This window comes from Rutidosis leptorrhynchoides, chromosome 1 (genome assembly GCF_046630445.1).
Source record: "Rutidosis leptorrhynchoides isolate AG116_Rl617_1_P2 chromosome 1, CSIRO_AGI_Rlap_v1, whole genome shotgun sequence".
In the NCBI taxonomy this organism is placed as follows: Eukaryota; Viridiplantae; Streptophyta; class Magnoliopsida; order Asterales; family Asteraceae; genus Rutidosis; species Rutidosis leptorrhynchoides.
In genome coordinates, this window is record NC_092333.1 from 683727878 (window position 1) to 683747121 (window position 19244).

The 19244-nt window shown below is 35.7% G+C and overlaps 1 protein-coding gene across 1 annotated transcript; it reads left to right on the forward strand.

Annotated features, from left to right (window-relative positions):
* The first annotated feature begins 353 nt into the window (after nucleotides 1-353).
* LOC139852168 (uncharacterized) lies at nucleotides 354-3088 on the forward strand. Its single transcript, XM_071841396.1, has 2 exons — nucleotides 354-1779; nucleotides 2979-3088. Exons 1-2 carry the CDS (start codon nucleotides 354-356, stop codon nucleotides 3086-3088), a joined length of 1536 nt encoding a protein of 511 aa, XP_071697497.1.
* Nucleotides 3089-19244: the final 16156 nt, after the last annotated feature.

Below are 19244 nucleotides of genomic sequence, written 5' to 3' on the forward strand. Positions count from 1 at the left end.
ATTATTATTACTATTACTATTAACAATTTATAATAACATCGTATGTATTTAATTGCAATTGCAATCATCATCAGTTTTTGAAGATGTGTTTGCAGATCTAAGTTAATTTCAATCATCGATTATTAATCAGTTAATATGTAATTGAAGATATAAGTTGCAATCATCAAAAAATTGGGTCAGCTTGTTTCATACGCTTTATCCATACCCCTTAATTTTGAATCTTTGATTTGAACCAGGTTAATTTCTTTTGTTTCATGTCCATACTCCTTAATTCTTACAGTACAATCTTTGATTTTGAACCACGTTAATTTATGTCCGATTAAATGTGTTTGTAGAATACAGGTCTATATATGATGGACTCGACTTGGATGTCCTTGTGTAGATCTTCCCCTGCATACGAAAAAGGACTTGACAAATTTATAGAACGTATTTTCTCTAAAAAGGGAAAAGATGGTCATATATATTGTTCGTGCAAATATTGCGGTAATCACAAACGGGTTGATCGGGTCCAGGCTAAAACACATTTGCTATGTGACGGGTTTTTCAAAGGTTATAAAATTTCAAATGTGTATTTCGAACCAGATGATACACCAACGTTTGAAGATGCTGATGAAGATGATATGCAAGCATTGGCCCAATGCATCTTCAATGTGTTTGAAGATGAAGATGAAGAAGAAGATGATATCCAACAAACTGAAAATCAGACTGTACCAAACTTAAATGCTGAAAAGTTTAATAAAGTATTGGAATATGTAAAGAAAGAATTATATCCTGGCTGTAAGTTCTCTGTTCTTTTGTTCATTGTTAGACTCTTCCATTCAAAATGTGTTGGAAAATGTAATGAAAAAGGATTCAGCATGATTCTTGACACAATGAGGGAAGCCTTCCCTCATGCTGCCATACCGAAGTCATTGTATGAATTAAGGAAGATAATAAGAGATTTGGGTCTAGGTTATGAGAAAATTGATGCTTGTCCAAATGATTGTATGTTGTACTGGAAAGAAAACAAGGACAAAATTAAGTGTGACGTATGTCAGACCTCAAGATATAAACAAATTAATAATGATTCTGAAAATGAGTCAACCACAGAAGCTGATAAGGATGGTGATTATAAAGCTAAGAAGGTTGGAGCAAAAGTGTTGCGTTATTTTCCACTCATACCATGCTTGCAAAGATTGTTTATGTCGCCTAAAATGGCCGGGTCGATGAGATGGCATGAAGAGAGTCGTATGAAAGATAGTAGATTAAGACATCCCGCAGATTCACCAGCTTGGAAAACATTTGATTATGAGTATAAGGAATTTGCTAAAGAAACTCGTAATGTGAGGCTTGGTTTGGCGAATGATGGGTTTAACCCTTTTGGAAACATGAGTGTTTCACATAGTACATGGCCTGTTGTTTTGATGCCATATAATCTACCTCCATGGTTGTGCATGAAAAAACCTTTTCTATTCCTAAGTTTACTTATACCCGGTCCATCTGCTCCAGGTACTAATATAGATGTCTATATTCAACCTCTAGTTGATGAGTTGAAAGAGTTGTGGGATACTGGAGTTAATACTTATGACTCATCAACTAAGAGTTACTTCACACTGCATGCTTCTTTGTTATGGACGGTAAGTGACTTTCCTGTGTATGTGAATTTATCGGGTTGGAGCACTAAAGGTAAATTAGCTTGTCCTTCATGCCATAAGGAAACCAGATCAACACGGTTATCAAACTCCCACAAAGAAATCTTCATGGCACATCGTCGCTGGTTGGAATCGTTGCATCCTTTCTGTTAGTCCACAATTAGGGTGTTCGATCTGTTCTTGATAGTGTTAGTGGGTTTTGAGAGTGTTTCTTGTATAGAGATGCTAGTGAGATAAAGTAAAGTGATATTAATGACTAGCTTCAAGTTCAAGGGTGGGGAGCTTGCTTTATATAGTAGCAAGCTTCCAAGTTACAAACACATGGTAAACACTAAGTTATCGTTGTAAATAGTCCAATCTAGACTATTACAATAATAAGACTAAAATGCACACGCCACTAGACTAATACAAGACATAAACCACACGACATTAAATATTACAATAAATATTGTTAACAATCTCCCCCTTGTCGTGGGTTTTGGATTACGACCTTTGTTGAAACGCCTCCTGAGTGTGTGTAATTGCACTCTTCTCCTAGGATTGTTATGGTTATGTAATCGGTGAGATTTTCAACAATCTTCCCTCTTGATAAGGTTCATTGATCTTTCTTCTTTGAAAGGTGCGATCATGTCTTCGTCTTTTTGTCTTTTTACAGTGGCATGGGTTTCTCAAAATATAACACCTCCCGTGACTCTTGTAGATTCTTTTGGAGTCTTTATCCGAGAGTGTTATGTTTACAAATGTTAACACCTCCTATGATCATTTTCTTACAGTTTATTCTGCAGCCTTCTTCTGGACTTTGGTTTCGGTTTAAGGCTATAAAGCTTTTGATGCTATCAACTTTGAACACGAACATTTGCACATATGAAGAGCAGATCCGGGAGTGTTATGTTTGATTTGATTTATCTTCTTCTTGGGTTCAGAGAAAGAGGTCTTGAAAGAGGCTTGATATGATCTTTCTTAGTTGTGAAGACCTCTTTTGCTCCCCCTCAAATGTTGAGTCGTCTTTTTCATGATCGTGATTGTTTTGTTTTTGACTCGTGTGTCATTCTCCCAGGATGATGAATATGGTGTACCGTGTTCAGCATGTGTAGCATGAATATGGCATCCCGTGTTCATCGTAAAATAGTAGAGAGAGAATGTATGTTTATCGCCAAAGTGGGAACATGTACCTGCAAGAGGAGACAAAGAGGTTAAGGTAAAATTTGATCCTTAGAGAAAACAGGATCTTTCAGAAACCGTTTTTGGTTTTGTAAAAATCAAGCTAGTTGTTACACTAGATAGGTTTAAATCAAGCATGCTAGTTGTTACACTAGACAAGTTTTCTGAGACCTAAATTGTTTCCAGATTTGGGGACCTCACCGTTATTGGTAGGTCCAAGTTTAATCTCGGTGGATGTTGAGGATGACTGGTCACCGAAGTTCCAGTCAGCGTTAGCAAGCTATCCACCTCCATGATTAAAGTATCATGGGACTTTTGTGCGACTATGCCGCTCTTGGTTATACCAAGTCTTCCAACTGTACATAACACCGTATTGGTGTCGGTCAAAATTGATGTAATGTAGGAAGATGTTACATCGCGTCCTAAAGTCATTGATATGTCATGAGGTGACACATCTCTTTCGGTTGTTGCACTCTCTAAGGAGTGTGTGTGGTCAGGCTTAAATGCTGACTGATCGTTGAGGTGATCATCCTTCCGGAGGTCTGATAAATCTACCAAGGTAAGCCTAAGCATTGTCATATTGCCTCTCCGTTGAACTAGACAGATCTCCCTCATCAAGATAAGTCTGAACTCTGGATCCTGTTTGAGGTCCCACCTTCTAAAGTAAGGTGTTGATAGAGGATTTCCGGCCGATACGCAGGGTTCCTATTCATGGTTTTTCGAAATCCCTTCAGCAGTTCGAGACTCCAAACACTAAATTTGCATCAAGTTGTTGGGTCATTCCACATTTGAGGCAGTCATCTAGACACATCCTCCTGAGGCAGTCACTGGGACACATCCTCCGTCATTTGATAACTATTTTGTTTGAGGCAGTCATCTAGACACATCCTCCTGAAGCAGTCACTAGGACACATCTTCCGTCATTACTGACATTTGAATCTTTAAACTCCCCCTTGATATTTGCACATTTTAGCTTTGGTTTATTGGGAGAGTTATGTGTGTGAATATGGATTTTACACAGTTATTTGTGCAAAAGCCGTTTTGATGTTTAACACCACTTTGAAGTGTGTTTGACACCGCTTTGAGATGTGGGTTCTACACAGAATTATGTAGAAGCCATTTTGGATGTAACTCATATTGGTTTTAATCCTTTGGAATTAAAACATATTTTGACAATTTGCTACACAGAAAATATATATTTTGGTGATAAAGGTTGTAAGGCAGTTGAGACGCGGGCCATATAAGGTTTTGGTGAAAATCTTTGTTGCGGGTCCATTTGGATAAACCCTTCTTTGAAGTGCGGTTCCCATACAGATCTATTATGGAAACCATCATGATCTATATGGGAACCCACATTCCCTCCTTCTCCCCCTAAAATAATTTTGACGTTTCCTTTGAAATGTTTCTAAGAGAAAGAGTGGAAGACAATTGAGGCGTTGGGTATACACGGAAATATGAGCATACACGATATAAGGTTTTGGACGAAACCTACTTTGATTTGTGGGTCCCTTAGAGATCTATTATGAGAACTATCATTTCCAGGGACTTCTTTGGTTTGTGGGTCCCATAGAGATCTATTATGGGAACCATCATGATCTCTATGGGAACCATCATTCCCCCCTTCTCCCCTTAAAAAAAAATTTGACGTTTCTCCATGGAAATGTTTTTAAGAGAAAGAAAGAGAGACATTCGAGACGCGAGGCATACACTGAAATGTGTGCATACACCGTATAAGGTTTTAGGTGAAAACCTTCTTTGAAGTACGGGTCCCATATAGATCTATTATGAGAACCATCATGATCTATATGGGAACCTACATTCCCGCCTTCTCCCCCTAAAAAAATTTTGACATTTCAGATTTTGATAACCGTCATTTCATTGCGGGTCTCATTGCTCCCCCTAGACACATGCATTTCTCCCTCTAGACATGCAGTTGCCAAGTTTATCCAGGAGAAGAAACTCAGATGAGTCTTTTTCAACGGATGGTGATTCACCTACAACTACTGAGGTTGAATTTTATCATTAGATCGTGTATACCCACCCATTTTTTTTTTTTTTTGTTTTTTTGTTTTTGCACTAAAAGCTTTTTGCAGATACACTAAAAGGACGGTGGAAGGGGTTGTTATTTTGTTGAATTTTTGTAGGTGGGACCCACACAGTGTGTCACCTTATCAACCAAACAAAACGAGTCTAGACCCCCTTATCAACCAAATTTATTCTGATCCTTTGGTACTTGAACCCCTGCGTGAACTTGGACCACCTGACTTATTTAACCTTGAACCCTCCAAGAAAATTGTATTTTTTTTCCTAGAACTTAAAAGCCTATTTTTACGTGGAAAATAAATTTTCAAAAAAAAAAAAAAAAAAAAAACAAAACAAAAGTTTTTTTTTTTTTTTTTTTTGCATAAAAAAAAAACCCAAAAACGCGAGGTAACGAAATTTGGCCAAAAATTTTCAAAATATATATATATATATATATATATATATATATATATATATATATATATATATTTTATATTTTTTTCAAATCTTCTAAACGGCCATTAGTTGAAATACCAAAAGTTTACGACATGATTTTTTTTATCAATAACTTTTGGAGGGAAACGAGTGTTTTTAGGCAAATAAACGAGCAATTGATGAAAGACTAACGAAACGTCAAATCTTTCAGTTTTCTCAAGGTTATTAAATATTTCATTCAAAGTGTTTTCTACCCGACAACAGTTTTGACCAAAAACCTTCCCTGACCGAGAACATTGGCCAACTTCTATTTCGATCAAAACATTTGGTACTCAACAACGTCCAGTGCCTGAAGCGGTTGACTGACCGAAAACCAACGAAACCTTATTTTCAAAATTTGATTCATGCGAATCATATTTTGAGGGGGAGAAAAGTGATATTTCTTAAGTTTATTTTTCGTTTCGTGGTTTGCTCGTAAACCTTTTCTGTCCGAAGCCCTTTGTTGAACACCCGTCCAGTTAACATGGCAAATCGTGATGATCACGTGTCCACCGATGTTGAGAAAGAGGTACAATTATACACTGGTATTACTCATGAATGTTACAACTCTGTGCAAAATAATTATGTGTTTATATCCGATGTATTGGAAACTTATCCTGAAACACCTCTTGATCAAAATGATACAATTGCATGTAGCTCTACTTGTCATACCCCACTCCCACATGTCTAAATGAAACCACCCATTAAATCTGAATATGTGCATGTTTATGATGAATGTGTGTTTCCTATACTACCTGATATGTATGTAGACAACTTTGCCAAGATGAATAGAGACCTTAGATCATTTGCTAGTCAAATTAGCGAACTCAAAAATGATAACTCTAGGTTGAAATCGGAATTGTAAACAAAAGTATCAAATCATACTTATTTGAAAATAAAACAAGATCAAGCTGACAAAGTAACTGAATTAAGAGAGCTAGAAAGTAGTGTGAAACCCCTACGGATAGAAATATCAGATTTTAAACTGAGTAATGCAGTTCTCATGGAAAAACTTAACAACGCTGAAAAAGAACTTAAGAAGCTTAATGATTCTAAGGAACTTTTCCTAGAGACTGTAGAACAGAACACTAGACAGCCTTTGAGTAACCTAGCCGAGAAGACTTCTGAATGCTCTAAGTTAGTTACAGAAAACTTAGACTTGAAAACCCAACTAAGTTTACTTGAAGAAAAACTTTACAGAACTGACCAAGCTAAAGTAGTCTTAGATGGCCACATTTCTAAACAAGCTCTGTTCTTGAATCGACCCAAAAACTCCTACCAAAAACACCAGGGGTTAGGGTTTGAAAATCCTCAAATACAGTCCAAGATCTCCAAAGTCGAACCTTGTTTATATGATGGTAGAGACATTAAGATAGGTTTGCCAGAGAGACTCACTTTTGCCAATGAAAGTGAGATTGAGGAGAGAATAGCCAATCGATCAACAAAAATGAAATGTGAGGTGTCGTTAATTTATGACAAAATAAATGCAAATTACATGAGAAAAGATGGTTCATATTATAACACACCTCTCGATTTATTCAATGATTTTGAAAGTTTGAATGCTCAAAATAGTCCTAAAAGGCGTATAATCTATTTACCAACCTTGGTTTTAGAAAGATACATCATCAGTCTGGAGGATGAACTTGATCAAAACAAAATCAAATATTTTGACAACCAAATCAAATTTCAAATGATCATTAAGGCTTTACAACACCAAATCTTTGTCATTGAATCCCAAAACAACAAACTGGTCTCCAGTGTTCATAAACTTGAAAATCAAATTGCAAATCAAGTTGTTAATTTTTGTGAATTGATTTCAAAGAACACTGAATCACGGGACTCAAACCCGAAATCCGTGAATGACTCCATCAATTGTGAAGGTCTAGCACAAGAACTCAAAGACTTTAGTGATTCTCTTTTGACCAAATTTGACATTGTTGAACGCAGGTTAGAATCATCTAGGTCCAAATCTCTAGATCACTTCTTAGAATCTCAACCCAAGATTCCAGAAGTTAAGGTAGAACCACAACCCGAGAAAGAACCTATCTCTTTAGGAGCTCGGGATGTTGAGACTGACCTTACTCAATTTGTTGACAAGCTAGAACGAGAAAACATAGATCTTCAGGTTAAATGTGAGACCTACAAGAAAACTCTAGCAACAATTGAGAAGATGCTTGTAGTTCCCAAAGTAGAACCCACTTATGATTTTAAAGACTCTGTTGTAGTTTCTATTGATTAACTTGTCTTAAAAATTCAGGAGTTAAAAGCTCATGTGAATCTACTTAAGGAAGAGAATGAGACCTTGCATGACCAATGTGATTCACTGGAAAGTATGGACTTCGTGACCAAGACCATATATTCAAAACCTGGTTCTTACAAGATTTGTCCTGGTACTGAGACCATACTGACCTCTCCTGACACTCCAAAATTAAATGTGTCAGTTGGTTCCCGAGTTCCAAAGTCTGAGTTTTCCAATGCTTCAAAGTCTACTCCCAAGACTATGAAAAAGCATGTGACTTTTGCCAAAACCAATACCAAATCCATAGTGTATCAATCCTCAATGTACTTGAAGACTGCTTCACGTAAAACACCAAAGACCTTGGAGGTTCTAAAACCAAAAGACAATGATCCTCCTAAGTCTATAAAGACAGTGAGGAAATCCCCCATGAATTCAAAAGTTCACCTGGTTACCCAACCCGAAAGGTCCTCTACCCTCGAACCAAAAGCTCAGGGTCCCTCAAAGTCTGCAGAGATCCCAACCAACCTCTCTAAACATGTTCAAAACAGGAGTGAAAGACCGATAAAATAAGCGTCTGAAATAACCAGAAACCTGCAACAACCTAAAATTCAACATCAATTGGATTCTGCCATTAATAAGGTTGTGTGCACGGTATCTGGTGGTTTGTCAATGAATCAAAAGCGAAATAGTCGCAAGCAAGCTCGTCGGGCCAGACGGTCTTACTTTAACATGATCCATGTTGAGACCAAGTCACCTAATGCTTCAACGTCTACACCCAAGATGGTTGAAAAGCGGGTTACTTTTTCAAAGAACTCCAAACCAACCAATCAAGGATCTCCAAATTCAACGATGACTTCGAGAAAAACATCCTTGAAACCTAAAGATCCTCAGGCTTCACAATCCGGAATTTACATTCCCCATAGGAAAAGGACTTACTCCAATTACGAGACCACAATAAACCGTCCATTTCTGGAAACTACTTATGGAGAGAATGGGGAGATTATGGGGTTTTGCGATCAATATGGATGATTCTACACAAACCCAAGAAGTCATTCATCGGTCCGAGATAAACCCCTCGTACCAAAAACGATCTTGTTTCCAAACACTCAAGGAATAATTCTGCTAAACAAGTATCAAATAAGAAGTGGACAACCAAACCAGTTTCAACACCAAGATCCACTTCTTCTTCAAAACCTGTTAAGTATTCCTTGTCAGAGCTATTTAAAATGAAGCCGAGATCCGTTTCTCTGGCTAGGTTAAATGATTTTCAATTCTCATTGATTCCACCCGAACTACTTTCAAAGGATACACCGTGTATCAAACCCAAGTGGAATTCAACGTCCATAAGTCAGATCGACAATGCCTATAAATGGTATTCAAACTTGAATTTCAAAAATTGATTTGAATGCAAAATGGTTCTTGGACACAACAGTTCAAGACCCGGACTTAACCCGCTGACACCTGACTGTCCACTCAGTCTTGTCCCACTCGCAACCTCAGATAAACCTGATGTGTTGTTTGAACCTTTCTTTCCTCCAACCTCATCCAATCCCCGCCTGACTCCATATCCTTTGGTATATCTACTGCAGTAGTTGTAGGTGAATCACCATCCGTTGAAAACGACTCATCCGAGTTTCTTCTCCTGGATGAACTTGACAACTGCATGTGTCTAGGGGGAGCAATGCATGTTCCTAGGGGGAGTAAAGCATGTACCTAGGGGGAGCAATGAGACTCGTAATGAAATGACGGTTATCAAAATCTGAAACGTCAAAATTTTTTTAGGGGGAGAAGGGGGAATGTGGGTTCCCATATAGATCATGATGGTTCCCATAATAGATCTGTATGGGACCCGCACTGTAAAGAAGGTTTTCACCCAAACCTTATACGGTGTATGCACAAATTTCAGTGTATGCCCTGCGTCTCAAATGATACGGTGTATGCACACATTTCAGTGTATGCCCCGCGTCTAAAATGTCTCCCTTTCTTACTCTTAAAAACTTTTCAATGGAGAAACGTTAAAATTTTTTAGGGGAGAAGGGGGGATTGATGGTTCCCATAGAGATCATGATGGTTCCCATAATAGATCTCTATGGGACTCGCAAACCAAAGAAGTCCCTGAGAATGATGGTTCCCATAATAGATCTCTGAGGGACCCGCAAACCAAAGCAGTTTTTATCCAAAACCTTAGATCGTGTATGCTCATATTTCAGTGTATGCACCGCTTCACAATTGTCTTCCACTTTTTCTCATCAAAACATTTCAATGGAAATGTCAAAAAAATTTTAGGGGGAGAAGGAGGGAATGATGGTTCCCATATAGATCATGATGGTTCCCATAATAGATCTGTATGGGAACTACACTTCAAAGAAGGTTCTATCCAAAACTTTAAATGGATATGCAAAGAAGGTTTTCACCAAATCTCTATATGTACAGCGTCTCAACTCTCTTACAACATTTCTCATCAAAACCTATATTTTCTGTGTAGCAAATTGGCAAAATATGTTTTAATTCCAAATAAATCATATTTTGAGGGGGAGAAAAAGACCAAGAAAATAATGGTTTTATTAAAACATGACACGTCATATTTTGAGGGGGAGGGTAAAAGGATTAAAACTAACATGAGTTCCATCCAAAATGGCTTCTACATACTTCTGTGTAGAACTTGCATCTCAAAGCGGTGTCAAACACACTTCAAAGTGGTGTTAAACATCAAAACGGCTTTTGCACAAACAACAGTGTAAAACCCATATTTACACACATAACTCTCCCAATAAACCAAAGCTAAAACGTGCAACTATCAAGGGGGAGTTTAAAGATTCAAATGTCAGTAATGACGGAGGATGTGTCCTAGTGACTGCCTCAGGAGGATGTGTCTAGATGACCGCATCAAACAAAATAGTCATCAAATGACGGAGGATGTGTCCTAGTGACTGCCTCAGGAGGATGTGTCTAGATGACTGCCTCAAATATGGAATGACCCAACAACTTGATGCAAATTAAGTGTTTAATGTCTCGAACTGCTGAAGGGGTTTCGAAAAACCATGAATAGGAACCCTGCGTATCGGTCGGAAATCCTCTATCTACACCTTATTTTAGAAGGTGGGACCTCAAACAGGGTCCAGAGGTCAGACTTATCTTGATGAGGGATATCTATCTAGTTCAACGGAGATGCAATATGACAATGCTTAGGCTTACCTTGGTAGATTTATCAGACCTCTGGAAGGATAATCACCTTAACGATCAGTCAGCATTTAAGCCTGACCACACATACTCCTTTGAGAGTACAACAACTGAAAGAGATTTGTCACCTCATGACATATCAATGACTTCAGGACGCGATGTAACATCTTCCTACATTACATTGATTTCTACCGACACCAATGCGGTGTTAAGTACAGTTGGAAGACTTGGTATAACCAAGAGCGGCATAGTCGCACAAAAGTCCCATGATACTTTAATCATGGAGGTGGATAGCTTGCTAACGCCGACTGGAACTTCGGTGACCAGTCATCCTCAACATCCACCGAGGTTAAACTTGGACCTACCAATACCGGTGAGGTCCCCAAATCCGGAAACAGTTTTGGTCTCAGAAAACTTGTCTAGTGTAACAACTAGCATGCCTGATTTAAACCTGTCTAGTGTAACAACTAGCTTGATTTTTACAAAACCAAAAACGGTTTCTGAAAGATCATGTTTTCTCTAAGGATCAAATTTTACCTTAACCTCTTTGTTTCTTCTTAGCAGGTACACATTCCCTCTCTAATGATAATCATATATGCTCTTTCTGCTATTTTGCGATGAACACGGGATGCCATATTCGTGCTACACATGCTGAACATGGTACACCATATTCATCATGCGGAGAGAATGACACACGTGTCAAAAACAAACCAATCACGATCACGAAAAAGACGACTCAACATTTGAGGGGGAGTAAAAGAGGTTTACACAATATCATATCAAGCTACTTTCAATTCACAAAGTTAGTCAAAAGTCAAAGATCAATACTCCATCACCCGAACCAAAGAAGATGACAAAACAAATCAATCATAACACTCCCAGATCAGTTCATCCTAAGTGCAAGTTCGTGTTCAAAGCTGAGAGCATCAAAAGCTTCATAGCTTCAAACCGAAATCAAAATCCCAGAAGAAGGTTACACAAGAAACTGCAAGAAAATGATCAAGGGAGGGTTACATCATTTGAAAACCCCACGCCAAGGACTGATGGTTGATAACTAAGGGGAAGACTATTGACAACCAATACGGTTTTAATAACCCCATGCCAAGGGGGAGATTGTTGACAATGAATATTGTCTATTATTTGTGGCATGCGGTTTTTGTTTGTATTAATGTAATAGGTTATTTACTTATTATTGTATTAGCTAGTTTAACCATGGTAAATGTATTTTACCACTCTTGTAACTTGGAGGTTGCTAGTATATAAAGCAACCTCCCACCCATTTTATCAATAGTTGAGTTAATTACTAGTTGAAGTTATTCTCTCTCACACATTATCTCTTTAACTTCTCACTAGTTCATCACATCTTCAAGTAAATCACTACCAAAACCCATAAACACTTAATATAAACCGATCGAACCCTCGAATTGGGGCTAACACTTTCCGTATGGATAAAGATTCTTTTGATGGCACAAAAGAATGTGAAGGGCCACCACGTAGCTTAACAGGGGAACAAGTGCTTGCGGAGCTGAAAGGTTTTGAAATAAAATTTGGAAAACTTGTGAAGGATAACCCATCCTTACCATATAATTGGAAGAAGAGAAGTATTTTTTTCAGTTACCATACTAACTTAATACGTCATAATATAGACGTAATGCATACTGAAAAGAATGTATGTGACAGTCTCATTGGAACGTTAATGAATATAGATGGAAAGCCCAAGGATCATTTAAAAGGATGTCGTGATTTGGAAGAAATGGGTATTAGACATGAACTTCATCCAAAACCTTTATCAAATGGCAAAGTGTATTTGCCTCCTGCATGTTTCGAAATGGATAAAAAAGAAAAAGAAAAATTTTGTAATGTGCTAAAAGAGGTGAAAGTGCCAGATGGTTATGCTGCTAATATTTCTAGATGCATTCAGGTAAAACCTAATCCAAAAATGTTAGGCCTAAAAAGTCACGATAATCATATTTGATGCAGCAGTTGCTTCCCGTGGTAATAAGAAATATTTTACCGAAGCATGTGCGTTCTGTTATCATGAAGTTATGTCGGTACTACAGACAATTATGCTCAAAAGTTCTTAATCCTAATGATTTATTTAACATGAAAAAAGATATTGGAAAAATACTTTGTGATTTAGAAAGGATTTTTCCACCATCATTTTGACGTCATGATTCATCTATCGTTTCATCTAGCTTCAGAGGCCAGATTAGGGGGACCTGTTCATTACCATTGGATGTATCCAATCGAGAGGTGACCATTTATACTGTAGTAAATTTTACTCGTTTGAATACAACCTTTTTTTTAATCTGATATAAACTTTTTTTGACCACTCAGGTATTTAGGTACATTAAAATCTTATGTGCGAAACAAGAGTAAACCCGAGGGTTCAATTGCAGAAGGATATTTAGCGGAAGAGTGTTTGTCATTGTGTTCTCTGTATTTACCCAGTGATGTCGAGACCATACATAATAAGACTAGCCGAAATCATGATGATGGTGGTGATGATACTGTCTTACCAATATTATGTATGCATGGTCGACCAATTGGTGCAACAAACATAGTAAAACTCGGCTATGACACTTTGGCTATTGCACACTCACATGTGTTGTTCAATTGTAGTGAAATAGATTTCTTACGAACGTAAGTTATTTAAATTTACTATGTTATGATATTATTTTTTTATATGACATTGTGTAATTTTGACGATAATGTGCATTATTCTCTTTTTGTTACTTTGATTGCAGAGAGCATCTGAATATTCTTAGTCATCAAAATCCAAAAAAACGTAAGCGTGACATTCAACATTTACATAGTCAGGAGTTTGAGGAGTGGCTGTCTGATTACGTAAGTTATTTTTGCTAGTTTTATTACGATAATGTAGTGATGATATAACTGAGCCAAACTTATTACTGTATAAACAAATTGCCTCAAATCAGGTTGATGAGGACATGACTAGTCGGGATAACAGAATCACAAGTGATATAGAGACATTGGCAAATGGTCCAAATGAGGTTGTAAAGAAATATAGGGGATATATCATAAATGGTTTCTGATTTCACATTAAAGATGTAGAGAAGAATAGGACAACACAAAATAGCGGAGTCATACTTCAGGCTCTAACAAGTAGCTTCTCGAGTGCTAGAGATAACGATCCTATTGTGGGAGATGTCACTTACTACAGTGTTTTAAAAGATATAACCGAGTTGCAGTATGGTGATGAGAAGAAAGTTGTTTTGTTCCATTGTGATTGGATATCAAGTGGTTCCAGGATAAAAGTTGATGAGAATGGGTTTACGACACTCGATTTTTGAGGTCTGAAGCAAACTAAAGAGCCTTATATCCTAGCTTCGCAAGCACAACAAGTATTCTATGTTGTAGATCCTGTTCATAAAGATTGGAAAGTTGTGATCAAGACAACACCTAGAGATAATTTTGACATGGATGGACAAATTTGTATCGATGATGTAGAAACACATTTGCAGAGTGACACACTGATGGGTCCTCAACTTGTAGAAAATGAGACTATTGATATGGTTAGAGGCGATTTGGATGGGGCCATTGTTGACGATGATACTTTAGTTGCTGCTACAGATAAAAATCAAATTGATCATGATCAGGGGCGGATTTGTGAGTGTTCAACATGTGTGCTAGAACAAGGCTCATAATTCAAAGGGGCCTATAATCTGACAATATATACTCGTAGTACTTATGAAAAATATTGTTATGACTAATGCTGGTATTTAAGCAAATGAGTGTGTGTCATTTAGTTCTTTTGTATTTATCAAAAATATCCCAAAACTATAGTTTTTATAGATGATGACGGAATTTATGTTTCTTATGACACATATATAATCTCAAATTTCAAATATAGAGAATGATTAGTGTTGTACGAGTGTAACTTGTACTTAATTTAATTGTGTTGTAATTTCTATATCCAACAGATAAAAAAACAAATTTGGGCAAGCAAGTTGAACTAGACTCTCAAACGTGATTGTAGTTTAGAAACTGTGAGTAGACAACCCAAATTACACTTGTATAGATCGTGATACGCTTCGTGAAACTCGATTGTACCTGTATATATTTAGTATATAATATTATTGCTTTTCAAAAAAAAAAATAGATAAAAAAAATACCATAGTACACAATGGTTGTAACTTGTAACTTGTAACTCACTTTATCGGTAACAGTAGTAAGGTAATTAACGGACTGTCTGCTGTGATGGACTTGTAGGTCCCACATTTTTATTTAGTTTTGATTTATTTTTTGTATAGTTAGTTATTATAGGATAAATTATCTATCTTACCCTTAAATGGTATATTGACCTAATAGCAATTTAAGGGTAAAATAGGAAACTTGTATCACCAAAAATCTTCTTGTAAAAGCAACCTATTTCTCTCTCTTCGGTTGTATTTTTCCATCATATATATCATATATCTTCTTGTAAAATAAACCTCTCAAGTACATATACACCTTCTTTAAAACACGAAACTAGAAAATTTTCGTCTATTTTATTTTTTAAACAAAACACAAAGATGGAGCTTCATTGGTTCCCATATGGTATTGATGCATGACCCAATTTACATCTATATTGGTCACTACAATTTTCATCTAAATTGAGTATGCCTCACTACCAATTGTGACTCAATGCATTGCTAAAACCATGAGGGTCAATGATCGGAAGACAAGTTTTCATGATCTTTTTTCATAATGTTTAGTGTTAGCAATGGATTGAGGCACGTTCCACAATCAGATCGAATAACTATGATATCTCTGATCTGATTATGGAACCGTGACTCAATGCATTGCAAACACCATGAGGGTCAATGATCCGGAAGACAGGTTTTCATGATCCTAGATTTGGTATCTTTTGTATTTGGGTGCTGAAAATGGTGGATAGATAATGGACACTTAAAATTTGAAGTGTAAATTGGAATAAAATGTATGTTGATTTTGAAAAGGGTAAACTGCTATTTAAAGTTGAGAAAGGGAACACTCTGGTGGATGTACATTGGAAATCGAGTTGCGTATAAAGTTGAGAAAGCAATATTTTGATCATTTAGTTATAGAATACACATATTTAATTTAAATTTAAATAGTATTAATTATTACATCATCAATAGCATTTTACAATTGTTTGAAGCACATGTTACAATAGCCTAAAACATGGCCATTCTTCCATACCTCAACACCATATAAATTATCAAATTACTCCAAAATTAAACAATCATCACTACAATAAAAAATCACTCAAAATGGTCACCTGATCTCTTTGTGTTTTCGACTGAGGCAGTCCAAGTGAAGGTGAAAACACAAATAGATCTAGGAAACCACCTCAGTCAAAATTAAATCATACCAAGTCCGTTTGTTTGTACTCCACTTTTTCGAATGTTTTTCTTTTGCCAAGTGTATACCATTTCCAATCATCCGAATACTCACCGTTGTAGTAAACATAAATTGGGACGAGAGTGGGTGCCATTTTGAGTGATTTTTATTAAGAATCATCATTCCATTTATTAATTAAGATCCATTTATTATTTATTATTATTATTATTTTAATTGTGTTTTGTAGAACTATTCGTGGTCTAGGCAGTCCAAGTGAAGATGAAAACACAAAGAGATCAAGTTTTTATAGATTATGACGGATTTTAGTTTTTATTTGTGTTGTAATTTCTATATCCAACAGATAAAAAAAAACCATAGCACAAAATGGTTGTAACTTTTTTTTTTTTTTTTGGCAAAAAACTTGATTAATATTAAAAATATTTTCACAATTCGTGAAAATATAAGGGAACAAGAAAAAAATGGTTGTAACTTGTAACATACTTTATGAGTAAGGTAAATGTATCCCTATTACGTAGGTAATTATTATGTGGGTAATTAATAGGTCCCACCTTTTTATTTAGTTTGGATTTATTTTTTGTAAATTGTCTATCTTACCCATAAATGGTATATTGACCTATTAGCAATTTAAGGGTAAAATAGGAAACTTGTATCACCAAAAATCTTCTTGTAAAAGAAACGTCTCAAATTGCATATGATATTATTCGTTTATATGGGTAAATATTCTTTTTCAAATGTTAGTAATGGGCATATATGATACTATTAATTTATGTAAGTGGGTATGTATATGTGATTTTAAAAGTTAAGAAGGGTATATGAACTTAAAAACTCCAATTAATTAGTCAATTTATTTATTGATATTTAGTTAAAGATTGGAAGATATTGAAGTCAATCCAAATTACTTAAAGATTATTAGATATTATATCGTGAAATTTAAATTCAAAAAATTAGCTTCTATATTCTTATCTTTAAAAGGGGAGTTGAGGGTGATGTAATGAGGTGCTTTAAGGTGTTGTACTATGTGCTTTTAACAATTATAGATATAGATATAGATTGTCTTTCATATTTTTGTACCAAGTTAGAATTATATCATAAATTGGCAAATATATCATTGAGTTTGATGTAATGGTCCTCATAATAATCTAATGGTTATTATTTGCCATGTATCCTTTACTTAATATTATTTGCTAGTAATATATATTGACTTTGTTATAGATACTAATTGAAATAAAATTAGAATATATTTTATACTTAAATAAAATCATCATTAAGTGCACACGTGGTATCTTGTCGATTCACTTTCACCAAAAATCAACTTTTAATGCCAGAAAGCAAGTTGCATATTTTCTTCTCAAGTCTTTTCTCTGTTATACTTTCCATCATCTTCCTGTACACATTTCTCTCAAGTACATCAAGTTCATCATTTTTTTCGTATTTTTTATTTAAAAAAAAATGGAAGTTACTCAACCGAAGATGATCGAAAATCTTCCACAAGATATGCTTGTGGAAATTTTATCTTGAGTTGGAAGTTACTCATCCGACCAGTTGTTCATGTGTAAGTCGGTTTGCAAAAGCTTTTCGGAGCTTTCCAAAGATCCTTTAGTATTAAAAAGGCTTTCCCTAGATCGGTGGCCTCTATTACCTTAGGGAAATCCTAGATTCTTTGTTTTTTTATTTCATTGTACGATTTTTGGAAACCCTAATGCTATATTTCGCTAGGGTTTGATAGGTTATTTTGACGGTAGACATATCGATTATGGGCTTGAATGTCTTAAGCAAGCTTCGAATAGCCAACCTAAAGAGGATGTTTATGTTTATGGTTTAATTATGTTTACCTCTTGCAAAATAGAGGAAAAGCATGTCGGTTTACAAATTTTGAATGAAACATTTCCACCAGTGCCGGAGATGGTGGTTGCGGTGAGAACAAGGGTTTTTGATTTGCTGCGATGTTTATGGTTATTTAACCGCCGTCCTTTTGTTGATGTGGCAACGACGTGCCCTATCTCTGACCACCGTGGTTATTTTCCACACATCCATGGGTTTGAACTCACGATACCAGAATGCATGTCGTGTTTTTGGGCCAATGAGTTGGGTGTTTTTGTAAACCGATTTGCATATATCTAGATTTATGTTAGTATCTTTTAGATTTTGTATAAATTATACTCCTTTAATTTAATGTAAATATTTGTAGTAATTTCTATTAATTATATGATGATCAGTTTATTTTCTTCCATTTTTCCTTCGTATTATCTGGATTGCTTCCATTTTGCTTAGGGTTTATCATCACAACATAGTTTTTAATTAATACATTTTAACATGAACCAATCAATGGGGCTGCACGAATTTATGTTCTTTATGATAATAGAAACAAAGAACACCCAAAAAGGTGATTCCTTTTTAATGTTTGTTGTTGAATAGCTCTGCCCTTTTACTTGTATATATGTTTGTATGCAATTTGCTGTTGACTTGTTGCTTAAAACTGTCACCGGCCATTAGTCCCTTTCTGATCCAAAGTTCAACTAATATACCTTAAAAAGGAAGGATTCCATTTGTTTTGTTCTTTTATGTTTTGTCTCTACTGCAGAATTCAATTGAGTCCAGAATTGAATTCAACTACTCATATTCTTTTATTTTCTTAACTGCAGAATTCAATGCTAATAATTCTATCCCAAGTAAATGTGAAAAGACTAGGGGTCGTGTTCAATTCGCATCATTAATTAGATCATTAACTAACATCATTAATTACATCATTAACTATATATTGTTTGGGTGAGTTGCTTTGCAATCATGTAAACTGAATATATATACACTGAATACGCATTGAGAAACATAACCTATTTCTGCATTAATGTTGGTTTGGGAGCTCATTAAGAAACATAAAAACTTTACACCTTTGTTTATCCTGTAAAAGAAACAATCATGTTTTTTGGGCTATGTTTTATCTATTGATCGACAACCATGTTTATTCAATGAATTGTTAAGGGTGTACCGATGGAAAATTGGGATCGATATGGAAGGAGTATTGGATAGAAATGTTGTTGAGAAATGTGAATTATAAGTTGTAAAATGTGTAGGCTCAATGGATTGTAAAACACACGATTACATATAAAAAAACGAGTACAAAAGAAAAAACACACAATTACATAAAAAGAGACTAGTACATAAACTAGATACCGATTAATCGGTATAATAAC

Excerpts from the sequence above, each read along its gene's own strand:
- LOC139852168 (XM_071841396.1), top strand. The coding sequence starts at position 354 with ATGGACTCGACTTGGATGTCCTTGTGTAGATCTTCCCCTGCATACGAA. Across the intron at positions 1,780-2,978 it reads GGAATCGTTGCATCCTTTCT|ATTTGGGGACCTCACCGTTA; the intron begins GTTAGTCCACAA and ends AATTGTTTCCAG.